The sequence below is a fragment of the Arachis duranensis genome, unplaced genomic scaffold (genome assembly GCF_000817695.3).
Source record: "Arachis duranensis cultivar V14167 unplaced genomic scaffold, aradu.V14167.gnm2.J7QH unplaced_Scaffold_232525, whole genome shotgun sequence".
Classification (NCBI taxonomy): domain Eukaryota; kingdom Viridiplantae; phylum Streptophyta; class Magnoliopsida; order Fabales; family Fabaceae; genus Arachis; species Arachis duranensis.
This window is the reverse complement of record NW_026264851.1, coordinates 984,477-1,000,140: the sequence shown is the minus strand read 5'-3', so window position 1 is coordinate 1,000,140 and position 15,664 is coordinate 984,477. Positions and strand designations below refer to the sequence as shown.

Below are 15,664 nucleotides of genomic sequence, written 5' to 3'. Positions count from 1 at the left end.
TCCATAACTTTTGTTATTATTATTATTATGCAACTACTGCATTGCATGCATATGCCTCATCAGTTATCATTATTTATTTGGTTCAAACATGATGGTTTGAGAATGAGTGTGCCAAATTTAGTAGAGCAATATAAATATATGTAATTCTGTTATTTAATTATAAGGGCCTAACCAAATGGATTATATGACACTTCTGGTTACTATATACTATACCTAGGTTTGGCAAAAATAAATGTCTGATCTTGGGGATGAGAACTACATTTCAGAAGTAACTATTTTTTCCACAATAGGCTCAATTTGTGTGGTTATTAAAGGAGATAAAGCTGGACACAGATTTATTATAGCCCTTTTTGGAGTACCATATTTGCCCATTTTTGGTTCTGCACCAAATTAAACAAACATGTATATGTTGGAATAAAAGTTTTATAGGCTCTATGTATAGCTAAGTAATTTAGTGGCTTAACTTATCTTATTTTAATAAATTTCCTCAAAAATAAATTAGATGAATTATTATTACCCAACAAAAAAAAATTATTATTTGTAAAATTATGTTGGTTATTATTTAATTACAACTTACAAGACTATCTATGTTGGATAATATATATTATCTCAGGTTGGTTCATCAAATAAATATTGAAAAAATGCCACAATAATAATAAAGAGAAATGGCCACCACCAGCATTATTATTCCTTTTTTTTATAGTATTCTTTTGTTTGGTAGATCAATAATTAATACGATACGAACTAAAATTTTATTTAAAAATTTATTATTAACTAATAAATTACTAATAAATAAGATAAAATTTAAATTTTTAATACTTATTTAAGTAAACTAGTGATAACTATCTTATAGATATTATTCAATTAATAATAAATATTGGGTCTTTACTCTTTAGTTTTCACCCAATTCCTAACATACACATCCGGCACATAGTTATGGCAACTGAACACTCAGCAGTAGACTACCCCTTCATGCTTTGAATTTTTGGAAATTAAAACTAATAATAATATATAGATACATAGAGTTATATATATATGTATAGTTAGGCAGTCCATGTGAGAAAAACTAGACTATACATTACACCATTAAATACACCCCTTGATGAGCATGCATACATCACGTGAACGAGAAGATATATACAGAAGAAGATAGAATAGAAAATTAATAATTAACTTTTCAACCTTAATTTCAAACAAGTAGTGATGATATATAATTATTGAACCCCATACATAAATAGAAATTATGTGTAATGCATGGTAGCTGCTAAGCTAGCCATACTTGTGCCAGCAAAGCAAGATGGTTATGCATCTTCTGAGAATGTAGAATCTTCCTCTAAACTCTCTCAACGTGTTAGAACATCTTCTTCCAAAGCCACTGCTATTAGAATGTTTCTTACCTTTCTTCTTCTCATCACTGCTTCTTGAAGAGTAGTGGTGGCATTGAGCCATGTCTTTTTGCCCCCCTTTAACTGGCCCCAATCAATCACACACTTAACTCACTACTCTTCTCATGATCCAGGTTTTTATAGAGGCAGGACTTATGTGAATATGGTGGAAAATAAATACAACAAAAAATAAAAGACAAAAACTTCCAATTTATTTTTATGTAGAACCACGTAATATATGCCCTACATAAAAGATAATAATACATGCCCCTTTTAAAATAATAAATGAGTAGTACAGTTATCATATGCATAGAGGAGTAGTGTAAAGATTTTTATATCTCTGTGTCATAGTCAATTAAAAGTTATCATCTAATTTTTAAAGAGTTTAATTTTAATACATTGCGAATGATTATTTACACGATTAATTTAAAAAGTAGTTATTTTTATTAATATATTATTATATAATTAAATACACATATAAAATTATTTTATATTGACAATATATCAAAAATTAAATTAAATTTTTAAAGTGACTTGTAGTTCAACTTTTTAAAAACTACATGCATACTCTACATATATATTGACTATATATTCATATTAAAACATTTCGTATGAATATGATAATTTATTATTTTTAGATAATAATTTAATAAAATATATCAAATTATTTTTTAACATTATTCACTTATCGTAATTGTCAAAAAACATCTTTATGTGAATTGTCACACACACTCAAAATTTTATGTGCATGTTATATATGGTGTAACAACGAGTGTTTAGAGTGAAATTTGTTGTTAATAAGAGAAGTAGTGTCTCATAAAAAATAAAAAGGATAAATCTGAGTAAAAAATTTAAAAAAGTAATAATCACTTAAAAATAGTGGCACGAAAGCACTACTTCTGAGTTACGAGTATTTCATTAACTTCATTGGGACAGTAACATTTGCCACCATTTTTAGGAATGAACAAGTACTTTCGTTTGAGAAAAATTTAAGGGTCAATAATTTTATTTTATATTGACTAATATTTTTAAGAAAAAATATAAGGAGACAATGAGAATATTAAATAATATGAACAATAAATATGTCAGATGTTCAATTCAATAGGTATGCAGATAATTATGTTGATTATTCTTAATTGGATGGTTATTTCTTTTGATTCGATTTATTCATGCATAGTTAACAATAGTAGGATGTTCAATTCACTAGGTGTGCAGATAGTTATCATAATGTTAGAATTTAAAAAATAATTCGAGGTAGAGTATTTTTTTATTTTATTAGGTCAATTTTAAAATCTATTATTTATATTATTTATAAAAATTATTGTCTACTTAACAAAACTAATATCTTTAGTATACTGGTTGTGCTTTTCATTTTGTATGATAACATCACTACTATATATTGAGGACATTTGCTATAAATTTAGAAGGGTTTGTGGGTGGACCATCTAAATGATAGAGTGAAGCAAAGAAAAAGGGTAATCCATGCATCATATAATATTTTTGGTGTACAGTAACAATAATTATTCATTTCTACATTATTGTTCCATTCCAAACATTAGCATAGGAACAGTCTATTCAAACCTTGTGTAAGAAATAATGAACAGGTGTAAATAAAAGACCACATGATAAAAAAGTTTTGATGCGGAAACAACATTAATTAGAAACATTGCATGGCCAATAAGATGAGGCGTGCATGAGTAGCTTGAATTGAAGCGTGACATTACGAGAAATTACCCTAACACTTGTCACGCTTTTACATGTGTATATTTTGCACATGAACTGATAAAAGATCAATGTTTCGGAGCCTTGTTGGGTAGAATCTAGTACCGTCTTTTTTCACTGTTCCCTCCGTCTGTGGCCGTACACGTGGCACCTTCCGACCACCTTGGCCTCGTGTGTCGCCGTGATGTGTTACTACAGATCAGACCATGCTTATATGTATATGCGTTCGTGGATTGGGAGTTAGGTCGTGCTATTGGTTTCATGATATTTATTTGGGTAAATTATATTATATAATTATTACCTATTAGCTACTGCCACTCGTGTTTGTAAAGGTGTATTTTTACCTTCTTAAAACATAAAATATGTTTTCATAATTATAGAATAATATGTTTACTCTTTCTCTTTTCTCCTTTTCTTTTTATATTTCCTTTTACACCTATTCACATTAAATTCTCTATCGGATTATATTGATACCCACATCTACGATATTATTCAATTTTCTATTTATAAATATGATATATAAAAAATATACACACATATATATAAACTCAATTGTATTTAATTTTACGCCAATAAATTATCATAGCATAGTCTCTCTATATTTACTTAAGAGATCGCAAATTTGAGTTCCTATCTTTAATAAAAAAAATTAAGTGTTTACTACAGTACGATGGTAAATTTATACGTACCGATATATTTAAAATATGGACAAGTAATAACAAGCCACGTAGAATTTATTTTCTACCTCAGCATTTATTTTTTTTTTAAATATATATTATATCACCACTTTTACTAAAACACCCTTTTAATAAAATAAAAATAAAAATATATTTTTTATTTAATTTTATAAAAAGTCTTAAACATCCTTCTTTTATTTAATTAGACAAAAATATCTTTTTAAATTAATCAAAATTTAGAATTCAATTAATCCTAATTTTATAGTTTAAATATTTAAACAACAAAACAAAAACACATTAAAAAAATAAAAAATCAAAAATATTTTTCATCTAGATTCAGAAACCCTCTCGTTGAATCACGCCTTTTCCAGTATTCTTCATTTTCTTCTCAACTCTTCCTATTGTCTCTCTCTGTTTCTCTCTCTCGTTAGAGCTCGATCTCTCTCATCTATCTCACTGCGGCGTAACACTCAAGATCTCTCCCTATTTCCTCTCTGGTCTCGCAATCGAGGTCATCGTCGCGTCATAGAGCATCGCCATCTCGTGCGTTCCAGAGAGCGTCGCCTTCCTCCTGGTTCCAGAGAGCGTTGCCTTCCTCTTGATTCTGTCTTCCTCGCAGTCTTCTTTGCTGTCTTCTTCATTTTTCATCACTGTCGTCAGCCTCTCCCTTCCGGTAATTTCCTCCCTATGATTTATGTGATTTGAATTATTATAGCATTGGTGTGATTTTTGTAATTAAGGTAATTTGGTTTGATTTATGTGATTTGATATTAGTTGTTGTTGTTAATTTTGACAAATTGTTGAATTCTTATTTTATCTGCATATGTTTCTGAAATTGTGAATGCAATTTTTTTAATAGAAAACTTAATTTAGATGACAATAATTTCATTTTTCAGATGTTGCATAGTATCTTAATGCACATCTAATTTCACAAATTTTAAGTGATGCACTACAAGATGCCACTTAGCTATTTTCAGTCATGAACAAAATCTCTGAAAAAAAACAAAATCTCTAAAAATTTTGGTGCTCATAGAATCCACCTGAACAGGACAAAAACAGAACAATTCAAAAAATAAATCTCTTCAAAAATTCAATTTTAGTGAAGTAGTTGGTGAAACCAAATACTTCACATAGAATACACTTCATTGGCTATAATCTATTACAAAACATCCTTTGACTTGAAAGTTCCTAAATATTCCACAAGTCTTCAAAAAAAATCATAAAATAATTTGATAAAAAAAAAGTTCAATGCGAAGATTATAGATGTTGCCATAAGGATCTTGTTCATATCAGAGCTTGCAATAACATGATTTTTTAAATAATTATATATAACAAAGAGTTGTGTACTGATTAAAGAGATGTATCAATTTCAGTTATGAAAAGTTCTAAATCATCTTTCTTCAAATACTGCACTAGAGGCTTAAAGTAACCAGCCTCAGCCATGTGAAGTGCATTTTGAGTATTACTAGACAATATATCCAACAACTTTGCTGCCCCTTTGTGATGCGACGGTGTCGCTTCCATTAAGGATAGAGACTAACATTACAATGCACCCTTGAATTCTTCCAATTTGCCCTTGAACTACAGAAAGATTAGAGAGTTCTAGCAGCAGTCCAATTGCTTCTCTTCTCTCCTCTGCATCTCTTGTTAGAGACTTCACCACTGTTGATAAAAACTTGGTTTCTACCATCTTCTCCTACACAGTACTATTACATAAGATAACTAAGTAATTAACAACAACAAATACAGTCAATTTCATAAGAAATGTTGCCTTATTTTCAGAATTCTATCTTTATCTCATCTTTGTTCGAAGCCATATTTCGTAACAATTGAATGATGTTAAGTTTATTGTCTGCCTTACACGAATGCAGTCTATTTAACAGAACAGCAACAATAACTTCCTCATTAACCAAACAACTTTTCAGCTTCTCATCCCTGATGAACTCCTTTAGTCTCCAAAGAGCAACTGCAAATTCTTCATCATTACCATTCTTAAGTTGCAATACAACATCTTCTATAGTAACATTGACTATTTCCTCTTCTATTTTCCCTCGACCATACACATCATTTGCAAACTCTAATGATACTGGACTTGAAGGTAGGCTCATGTTCCCACCAAATCTTGCATTCGTAAACTGTTTTTGCAATGTACCAACCTTTTCTCTAAAATTTGTGGACAATTCAAGGAGCAATAGGCCTAGTGATCGACCAATATCATGTGTTGTGTCCTCAATATGTTTGTTAGGGTCTTTCAAGCTAGAACTTTTTTTTCAAAGCTTTAGCACGGCTAAGCAAAGTTTCGATCGATTCCAAAGATTTTCTTATGGATGGCTTGTTTTCTATAACTGTAATTTTGTCACTCAAATCACTGAATCATAATATGATCAGCTATAGAGTCAAAAGAAATGCTATTAAAAATCTTAATAAGTTGTATGATAATCACCATCGTGATGATTATGAATTCCCATAAGATTAGATTTATAACATTCCTTTTTTTACAAGATTAGGTTTTGAATAAAACCATGTTGCTTGCTTTTCCCATTCGGAGTCTGAAATATTAATGTCATAGATATTTCCCAATTTTGTTAAATGATCAATTAGTAGAACAACCATGTGGATTATTATAGTTTGTGTTTTTCGGCTTAGGATTCGGTGGTCTCAGAACCTTTGGACCACTTAATGGTCCCATTAGAAAATATGTTTTTAGAGTGTTTTTAACAACTGCTACATAGTCCTTGAACTAATTTTAATTACAAATTAACTCCATATATTTTATTTAATTATAAAAATTATTTTTTATTTTATAAATTATTATTTTATCAATTATCTATTATATTTATTAACAATTAAATACAAAAACAACAACCAATTATATCATCCATTGATCCTAATAAAATTTTTTGCCATTCCAATCGATTAAAATATTAAATTTGATCTCGTGACGTTCGTCCATGGCTTCCAAATCGTGTTTCCTTGAAATTCAATCGATTGGTTTATCAAAACAATCAATTGAATTGTAACTTAATCGATTGAATTACAGTGTATCACAAAATAATCGATTGAAAGTTGTAAGGTAGAATGATTTTCGCTTAAACCAATCGATTGTTTATACTTTCCAATTGAATGAATGCCCAAAAACAATCAATTGTTTTTGTTACTCAATCGATTGAATTCACGAAAACAACATGGATTTGCCAAATACAATCGATTGGAAAGTGATGACATTGAAGTTTTAGCCAAATTCAATCGATTGGTAATGTAATCCAATCGATTGGAAGGTGATGAAGTTGAATTTTTTGCCAACTCCGATTGGTAATGCTACCCAATCGATTGAAAAGTGATGACTTTGAATTTTTTGCCAAATTCAATCGATTGGAAATGCAATTTAATCGATTGAAAAGTGATGACAATGAACTTTTTGTCAAATTCAATTGGTTGGGAATGTAATCCAATCGATTGAAATTTGAAATGTGCTATGTATTAAAGCAGATAATACATTCAAAAGTGAATAAATTAATAATTAATGTAAATTTTAAAAAATTGAATAAATTTATATTTATTTTGATTACATTCAAAAGTGAATTATATGTATTCTTATAATCAAGAAATATACTTAACTTCTTTTATAATAAGTAAGTTTTTCAATAATTTAATTTATTAAATAAAATCTCATCTTTTTATTTATCCTACAAAATAAAAATTCATATTAATAGTTTTGAATAAGACAATTAAAATAAAATATAAAAATAAAGCTTGAATAAAAAAATATAAAGTTTTCAATCTAAAAATATAAAATAGTTAAAAAATAAAAAAATTATTTAAATATAATTTTTCAAGACACTCTATAACTTAGATGAATAAATATTATTTTTAAAATGAATCATGATATATTGATACAAAACTTATTGTGTGTAAATTTTTTTTAAAAATTAATAAACATCTCTCGTTAATAACAATATTGGAACTTAAATTTGAACGCTAATTGATATTATATATTGTGTAGGTACTTAGAGTATATTAGAAAAGTACGTTAATAATTTGAAGAGAAAAATTATTAGTGTAAATTTTTTTTTTAAATTAATCTTTATTGAACTATTCTACTTTTATTCTTTCAAAACATATCTTAATAAAAATATTTGTAACAATAATTTACATCCAATAAGAATATCTTAACGAGCAGTTACATCATTCTGTCATGGATTAATGCAAAATTTACAGAACGTGAGTACGTGATTGAGTATGTTGTTTAAGATTATAAACATAGGGGTAAAATAGGAAAAAAATAATCGACACCAAACCCTCTGTATTCCTAATATAAATTGTTATAGATAAGTATAGTTTCTTAAAATTTTGGGGTGTCCAGGCCACTACTCGCGGGAACGGATCCTCTCCAGTGGAGAAAAAAATTGACACTGTCCAGTGGAAGATCCCAACTTTTAATAAAATTAACGGTCCTAATTATAATTATAATTATAATTTTATTTTATTTTTTTAGTACTCTCACGTTCCAGCTTCTTTTATTTTTATTAGCGCTTCTTTTCACCATCTTCTCGGAAAAATTAAACTTTTGAACTTCTATTATATTCTTCTTTTCAAGTAGTTTATTTTTAATAATATCTTGTGATGCTAATAGAAGGCCATTACAGACTCATTTTAAGGATAACAATTCTTCTCCTTTAACATTGAGGTTTTGTGCTTTTATTCTTATTCTCATTTTCTTTTATCTAATTCTCTTACTCAAGTCTTCTTTTCCAATAAAATTACAGAACTTCATTCAGAACTTACAACACATATCATTTAGAACTTCATTGCTCTTTTTTACTAACTTACAACACATATCATTTAGAACTTCACTGCTCTCCTTTATTTATTTTAAAGTGACACCAAATGCCTAATTCAAAAAACATAATATTAAAAATAATTTTGTTTGGAAAAAAAAGACAACATTTTTAGAAGCAAACACAAATAAGAAAAAAAATCAAACGAATTGAGTAAAATTGTGTAGAATAGCAAACACAAACTATTGCAATTTAAAGAAAAAGAAAACTTATTTTTTTTATTTTGTCACCGCATCGGTAATAAGACCATTTATATCTCAAATGACCAACCACACAAATTCAAACCAATTATTATCAATAAAAATTATTAATTTAGGAATTTAGTGATTGACAGAGAGAAAGAAGAACGTGAAAAGGTATTCAAATCTTAAATTGTACTCGCAAAATTGTTGAAGCAGAAAAAAAAGATGACGAATGAAGGTTCTTCTTCTTGTTATGTTACTGCTGGGGAAGAGAATAGAACGAGTGGACTGTGAAAGTGAAGATAAGAAGAAGAGTTTATAAAATTTGAGAAGAGAGAGCTTTTTCTTGGTGCTATTACTGCGAGAAAAGAATAGACTCGTGAAAAGTGAAATTGAAGAGAAGAAGGGTTTGCAAAATTTGGGAAAGTAATAGTCATAATTATAGTTATAATTAGGACCGTTGATTTTATTAAAGGTTGGAATCTTTCACTGGACAGTGTCAATTTTTTCCTCTACTGGAGAGGATCCGTTCCCCACTACTCGCCCCCTCTAGGTCCGTCCCTGATTACTAGCTAATTAATTAATAATAAAAAATAATAACATCTATTTACTTTTTAGTATTTCTCAATTTTTGTGAATCAATAAAAAATAAAAAAATATTTTTTCCTTACACAATCAATTTCAGGAATAAAGTATGGAAACGAATATTTGCAAAATTAGAAATTCTATTTTGTAATCAAAACGATGGTTTATTTTTTGAACACTACAATGAAAAACTTGATTGGACCTTTGCTGATTACTGCAACAGTGATTAACGATGAAGAAATAGTGGATATTAAGAGTAAATGGATATTCCAAAGAAAAACAATTAAATTTTTTATAATCAAAGAAAATGATACACGATTTCAATGGTGGGATTGAATAATTAGTGATGGATTATTCACCAATTTATAATGTTAATATTAGGAAAAGATAAGATTAGTTTATCTACATCAAAATAAAACAGCAAAAATTGAAGATAGAATTTTAAAGATAAGATAGATGAATAATAAGATAATTTCTAAAAAGATAACAAGATTAAAATAGGCGCAGGACACATTTCAATCGATTGAAGTTGACAAAAAATTCAACTTCATCACCTTCCAATCGATTGGATTACATTACCAATGATTGAATTTGGCTAAAACTTCAATATCATCACTTTTCAATCGATTCAGTAACAAAAACAATTTTTGGGCATTCATTCGATTGGAAAGTATAAACAATCGATTGGTTTAAGTGAAAACCATTATACCTTACAACTTTCAATTGATTGTTTTGTGATACACTGTAATTCAATCGATTGTTTTGATAAACCAATCGATTGAATTTCAAGGAAATACAATTTGGAAGCCATGGACGAACGTCACGAGATCAAATTTAATATTTTAATCGATTGGAATGACCAGAAGCTTTATTAGGATTAATGGAGGATATAATTAGTTGTTGTTTTTGTATTTGATTGTTAATAAATATAATAGATAATTGATAAAATAATAATTTATAAAATAAAAAACAGTTTTTATAATTAAATAAAATATATAAGGTTAATTTGTAATTAAAATTAGTTCAAAAACTATGTAACAATTGTTAAAAAAAATCTAAAAATATATTTTCTAATGGGACCATTAAGTGGTCCAAAGATTCTGGGACCACCGAATCCTGAGCTGTGTCCTAAGCCGTGTTTTCCAATATAGTTCATCGCATTATTTGCACGCTAGTAGTATATATTATACTTTTTAACTTTTCATTCATATGGTTAAGTGTTTTGGCCTTATTTCGAAACGGAAATTGTGTGATTTATGAACCTGATATTGTTGAATTCAACTATTGTCATTTTCATTAAAAAAAATGGTGCATGGCTAAAGTCATATGCATATCCTTCTCTTAAAACTCACATTGAATCTTCTCACTAACGATTTCAGACTACTACAAGTTGGAGGCTCACCTGTTTACACTTTATAGTACTTGTAGGTACCTTGTAATATATAAATTCTTTGTTATTTAAAATGAAGTAAAAATACACAAGCACATAAGCACACTTGCACATAAACTCACTTGCACATAAGCACATTTCCTCAGGCAACTCAGTTAGATCCCTACAATCAGATAACAACAATTCTGCACAGGTATGCTTGCTTCAACTGGGGTGGCACTATTACTTCAACTCTCATATGATCTTTTTCCAGTAGCCTTGGGTTCGGAAGCCACAACATTACCATTGTAATCAACCAACACAACCTCAACCAGGAATCCTGGAGAAGGCAATTTTCTCTGCCAGAAGATAATTTTATTGAAAAGTTAACAAACTAGTTTCAGTTTCCTGAGAGTTACCATTGTGTACTATTACTTACAACACCAACCCTTGACAACAATCGTCAGATATTCGAAGATGATCATAAAAGGAGCACAATAGATTTACCTTGTCAAAGCCATCAAGATCACTGATGTTCAATACTTTTCTATTTTCTTCATAGTTGTGTTCAACCAACTAAGAGAAAAAAATAGCAAGATATTTCAGTTTCAGCTCAAGATTATCAGCAGAAGCAATTGATTACTGATTAAGAAAATTGATTAGTACCAGTAAAAGTCTCCTTGGCGATCATGAAAATGAATTTTGAAGTCCCCAGCCAATTCTGTAAGACCAGGCTCTCCTGGCAAAGCAAAGACCATTACTCCCTTCTTTAGAGCACTGAACCAGAAATCTTCTAGCTGCAAATCATTACTTTGTATCACAACGAAATCCAAACAAGTTTAAAAATAGAAAATTGGTTGAAAAAGGAGAACTAGGGGATAAAAATAGCTGGTAGCAAAATATTAAGGATTTGCACCAAAAGATCCTTGGTCCTTGGATGTTTTTTGGTAGAGAACAGCACACCTGCACATTAAAAATAAATAAATAAATAAAAGGAAAAAAAGGGAGATTGCATCAACAGCAAATGGTATTGTTAAGTGTCTTTCATATCTATATTTCTCTTAGATCCACACAGAGAGTAGCCATAACTATATAAACATGAGGGAAAATTTAGCACAAGAACTTAAAGCACACTACTATGGTCTGAGACAGTTATAGAGGGCCTGATCCAGTAAGGGCACCTGTGAAGCCGAAATCCCCTAAGCATGCACCTGCACAGAATATGATCTCAGCACACTAGACATCAATGAGGTGAATATTTAAGTTAAATCATGGGCCAGTACTTACCTACGGGCAGGTGGGTTTTAGCCATTGAAGTAAGTCAAGACACATTCAAAATATTTGACATACCTCTAAACAAAAGATAAAGTAAGACGTGAGACAAGAAAAAGCAAGAGTGTAATACTCCAGAATCCCCAATTTGTGGCGGAATTAGCACATAGCAAAGCCGAACTTACAATCTAACTGGGCAGAACAAGTCCTTTTCCATCAACACATCGTTTCTGATTATAGTGATCCATTGACTCCTCAGCAGTTGGAAAGAACTGCAGCACATTTAATTTGCCAAATCTAAATAAAATTGAGCAGCATAAAGATTCCTCTTAATTCTTAAATAAAAGTCATGCATTTTCATGCTACAAAACCCCTTGTAGGAACTAGGAACCAAAACTTGGAGTGTCATCGAATTTAAAATTTCATTAGACTACAGAGCAATTATAGAATTATTACATGTAATGTGACCAAATTAAAAGTCTCAAATAAAATAAAACCATAACTATCGAAATTTAGATAGGTCAAATGAAATCCCCATGCAAGATTTCTTCTTATCTTTGATTTTCAGTTTCCTTGAATCCAAAGGCATGGTCTCCAATGTAACAAGTCCCTTCTATCTTTAATTTCGAGTTACCTTGGCCTCAACCAAGACTAGAAAACTATTCACTTTTTCTTAGCTTGTTAACATTGTTGGATTTCAAGTAGAAAACCATTATAAATTCATACTCATCATAGCCATTGTTACTGTTTCACAATTTCCTGCTAGAAACAAAGTCAAGAAAGCATTAGATATGTGTTTGTAATAAAAACTTTTGTTTAAAAGGAGTTCTATATGATTGTGCAGTCCAAGTAGCAATGATCCTGAAGAGCCAAGGATACCACCTCCAAAAAATTGATTCATTTGCAAGCATAGGTTTAAAATTACACATGATACTTTCAAATTTAATAGAGTAGCAAATAAATAAGTACCTCTTTATCTGATAGAAAAATGTCAGACTCACTTTCAAGTTGTAATGTTGATTAAAAGAACCAATGCACCAACATAAAAGAAGTTAGAAAAATACTCAAGAGGTTGCTAGGTATTATAAATAAAATTCGTTACAACTGGCAGGTCATGGAGCTACTGCTTATCAGTTTTGGCAAGAAAACTAAGTAAAACTATCTTGAATCAGAAAGATAGAAAGCAATAAACTATAGAAAAAAAGGAATTAAGTTTTGTGATTTATTATTGATCATAAAAGAAGAAATCAGAATCATAGCTTTCTCTCTACAATGAGTTACACTATACATCAACTGGCCTCTCTCTATTATATACTCTTCATAAAAATCTATGGTTCTATCATACAGTGTTAAAACTCACAATATAGGTACGGATAAAAAGAGAGCGAGAAAGCACATGCAGGAATAGAGAATGAGACTTTAAAATTAAAACTAATTCATTTGGATTACAGCAAACTGCATTTCTTATGTGAATGCATCAACTATTTAATTAATCTTAGATCACTATTTACTCACAGGAAGAATATAGATTTTTTTAAAAGCAAAAATAAAATTCTCCTTGGAATACTCAGATCAAGAGTAAAATACAAGTTCATCCAGATATGAGTACAAGAGCAGACATGTATATTAAGTCATAGAATGCCTGATCCCTAAAACAATAACAAATATAATACACAACAAAGAACTCTAAAAATGTTCAAAGTGTCTATGAACATAATAACAGTGCAAAGTACATCTAGCTAGCCATTAAACCTATTACAAGCACAATGAAGTATTTCCATAATCCATCTTAAGAACAATGCCAATTGAAATAAGATCATTACCTTGGTAATAGACTTTTGAGTACTCAAGCAAGTCACAACATCTTTCACCTCTGCAGTAACACCAAGGATTGGATGCAGTTAAAATATATGGACAGTTTTGTCCTATTCAGGTGGATTCTATTAGTAACAAAATTTTTAGAGATTTTGTTCATGATTGAAAATAGCTAAGTGGCATCTTGCAGTGCATCACTTAGAATTTGTGAAATTAGATGTGCATTAAGATACTATGCAACATTTGACAAATGAAACTATTGTGATCTAAATTAAGTTTTCTATTAAAAAATTTGCATTCACAGTTTCAGAAATATATACAGATAAAATAAGAATTCAACAATTTGTCAAAATTAACAATAACTAATATCAAATCACATAAATCAAACCAAATTACCCTAATTACAAAAATCGCACCAATGCTATAATAATTCAAATCACATAAATCATAGGGAGGAAATTACCGGAAGGGAGAGGCTGACGACAGTGATGAAAAATGAAGAAGACAGCAAAGAAGACTGCGAGGAAGACAGAATCAAGAGGAAGGCAACGCTCTCAGGAACCATGAGGAAGGCGACGCTCTCTGGAACGCACAAGATGGCGATGCTCTATGACGCGATGATGACCTCGATTGCGAGACAAGAGAGGAGAGAGGGAGAGATCTTGCCTGCGACGCACAATGAAACAAATGAGAGAGATTGAGCAGAGAGAGAGAGAGAGAGAGGATAGGAAGAGGAGAGAAGAAAATGAAGAATACTGAAAACTTTTAGAGGTGTGATTTAAGGAGAGGGTTTTTGAACACTGATGATGAACAATTTTAATTTTTTATTTCATAAACTACTTGCATAGAAGTTATAGACCCTTTTTTAGTAGAAGTAATTTTTTTTGTAAAGAACTCATTTCGGTACTAAGACCATCTCCAATAGGGAACTCATCCCAGTTCCTGTTTATGGCCCACCTGTCATAAAAATAACTCCACATCAGCTTTTAATAACAGTAAATAGGAACTCAAAGCATCTCTCTCTTCTCCATTAGGAGGAACTAACTTTAGTCCCTATTGTGGTTCCATCTAATTAATTAATTAATTAAAATACTTGAAATTAATGTAATTAATTTTTTTAATAATATAATTTAAATATTTAAATTTAAAAATAATTCACTATTAAAAGATATTAATATTAAATAAATTTATACATAACAACAATACACACAATATATAATTCGGGATTACACAAATTTGTAAAATTACTTAATACAAAAAAAACATAATTAAATTCTACAGTTGACGATAAGCATTGTGAAATTGCCATATGTGTTCAATCAAGTCCTCTTTCAATTGTCTATGCTGCTGCCTATTTCGAAGTTGGGCATTTCTTTGGAGAAATTGATGGTATGGTGCAAAATCTTCTTCTCCCAGCTGAGGTTATGATAATCCATTTTCAACATCATCATACTCTAAGCCTTGAGCAAAATTTCTTGCATAAGTGTCTCTTTCATCCTCAACAATCATATTATGCAATATAATACAAGCTCTCATTATGTTGGCAAGCTTCTTCTTTTCCCAAAAACGACCTGGACCACGTATAATTGCAAAGCGTGCTTGCAACACTCCGAATGCTCGTTCCACATCTTTTCTTTGCCCTTCTTGGTATTGTGCAAATAACTTGCGTTTCTCCCCTTGTGGCTTTGAGATTGATTTGACAAATATGGCCCATTCAGGATAAATACCATATGTTAAATAGTATCCCATAGTATAATTATTACCATTAATAGTATAATTTACCTCCGGAGCACGATCATTTAGAATGTCATCAAACACT

The 15,664-nt window shown here is 30.0% G+C and overlaps 2 protein-coding genes across 21 annotated transcripts in view; both read right to left on the bottom strand.

The window, feature by feature from the left end:
• Positions 1-10,725: 10,725 nt before the first annotated feature.
• On the bottom strand, positions 10,726-14,354 carry LOC127744045 (phosphatidylinositol 3,4,5-trisphosphate 3-phosphatase and protein-tyrosine-phosphatase PTEN2A-like). Of its 20 annotated transcripts, XR_008005255.1 has the most exons (9): positions 14,262-14,277; positions 13,854-13,903; positions 13,000-13,030; positions 12,216-12,302; positions 12,046-12,110; positions 11,675-11,969; positions 11,425-11,555; positions 11,266-11,334; positions 10,726-11,117 (listed from the first exon to the last, which is right to left on the bottom strand). XR_008005255.1 is itself a non-coding variant. In XM_052256306.1 (8 exons), exons 3-7 carry the CDS (start codon positions 12,311-12,313, stop codon positions 11,295-11,297), a joined length of 393 nt encoding a protein of 130 aa, XP_052112266.1. In that variant the 5' UTR covers positions 12,314-12,789; positions 13,854-13,903; positions 14,242-14,354; the 3' UTR covers positions 10,726-11,117; positions 11,266-11,294. The 20 variants fall into 20 exon arrangements, 12 of the variants coding, with proteins under 12 accessions (XP_052112266.1, XP_052112270.1, XP_052112272.1 ...); XR_008005249.1 differs by having other exon boundaries at positions 12,216-13,030; positions 14,242-14,354; XR_008005254.1 differs by lacking the exon at positions 14,262-14,277 and having other exon boundaries at positions 13,854-14,231.
• A 913-nt stretch (positions 14,355-15,267) lies between these two features.
• LOC127744108 (uncharacterized) overlaps positions 15,268-15,664 on the bottom strand; it is a 997-nt gene continuing 600 nt past the window's right edge. The window contains exon 2 of the mRNA XM_052256381.1: positions 15,268-15,662. Coding sequence (XP_052112341.1) covers positions 15,268-15,662 — 395 coding nt within the window. The remainder of the gene's footprint in view (positions 15,663-15,664) is intronic.

What these genes read in the sequence shown, in the direction of transcription:
- LOC127744045 (XM_052256302.1), bottom strand. Translation starts at nt 12,313, where the DNA reads ATGTGCTGCAGTTCTTTCCAACTGCTGAGGAGTCAATGGATCACTATA. An exon ending in TTGTTCTGCCCAGTTAGATT is followed by an intron (nt 11,970 to 12,215) that starts GTAAGTTCGGCT and finishes TATTCTGTGCAG; the next exon opens with GTGCATGCTTAGGGGATTTC. An exon ending in CGCCAAGGAGACTTTTACTG is followed by an intron (nt 11,335 to 11,424) that starts GTACTAATCAAT and finishes TTTTTCTCTTAG; the next exon opens with TTGGTTGAACACAACTATGA.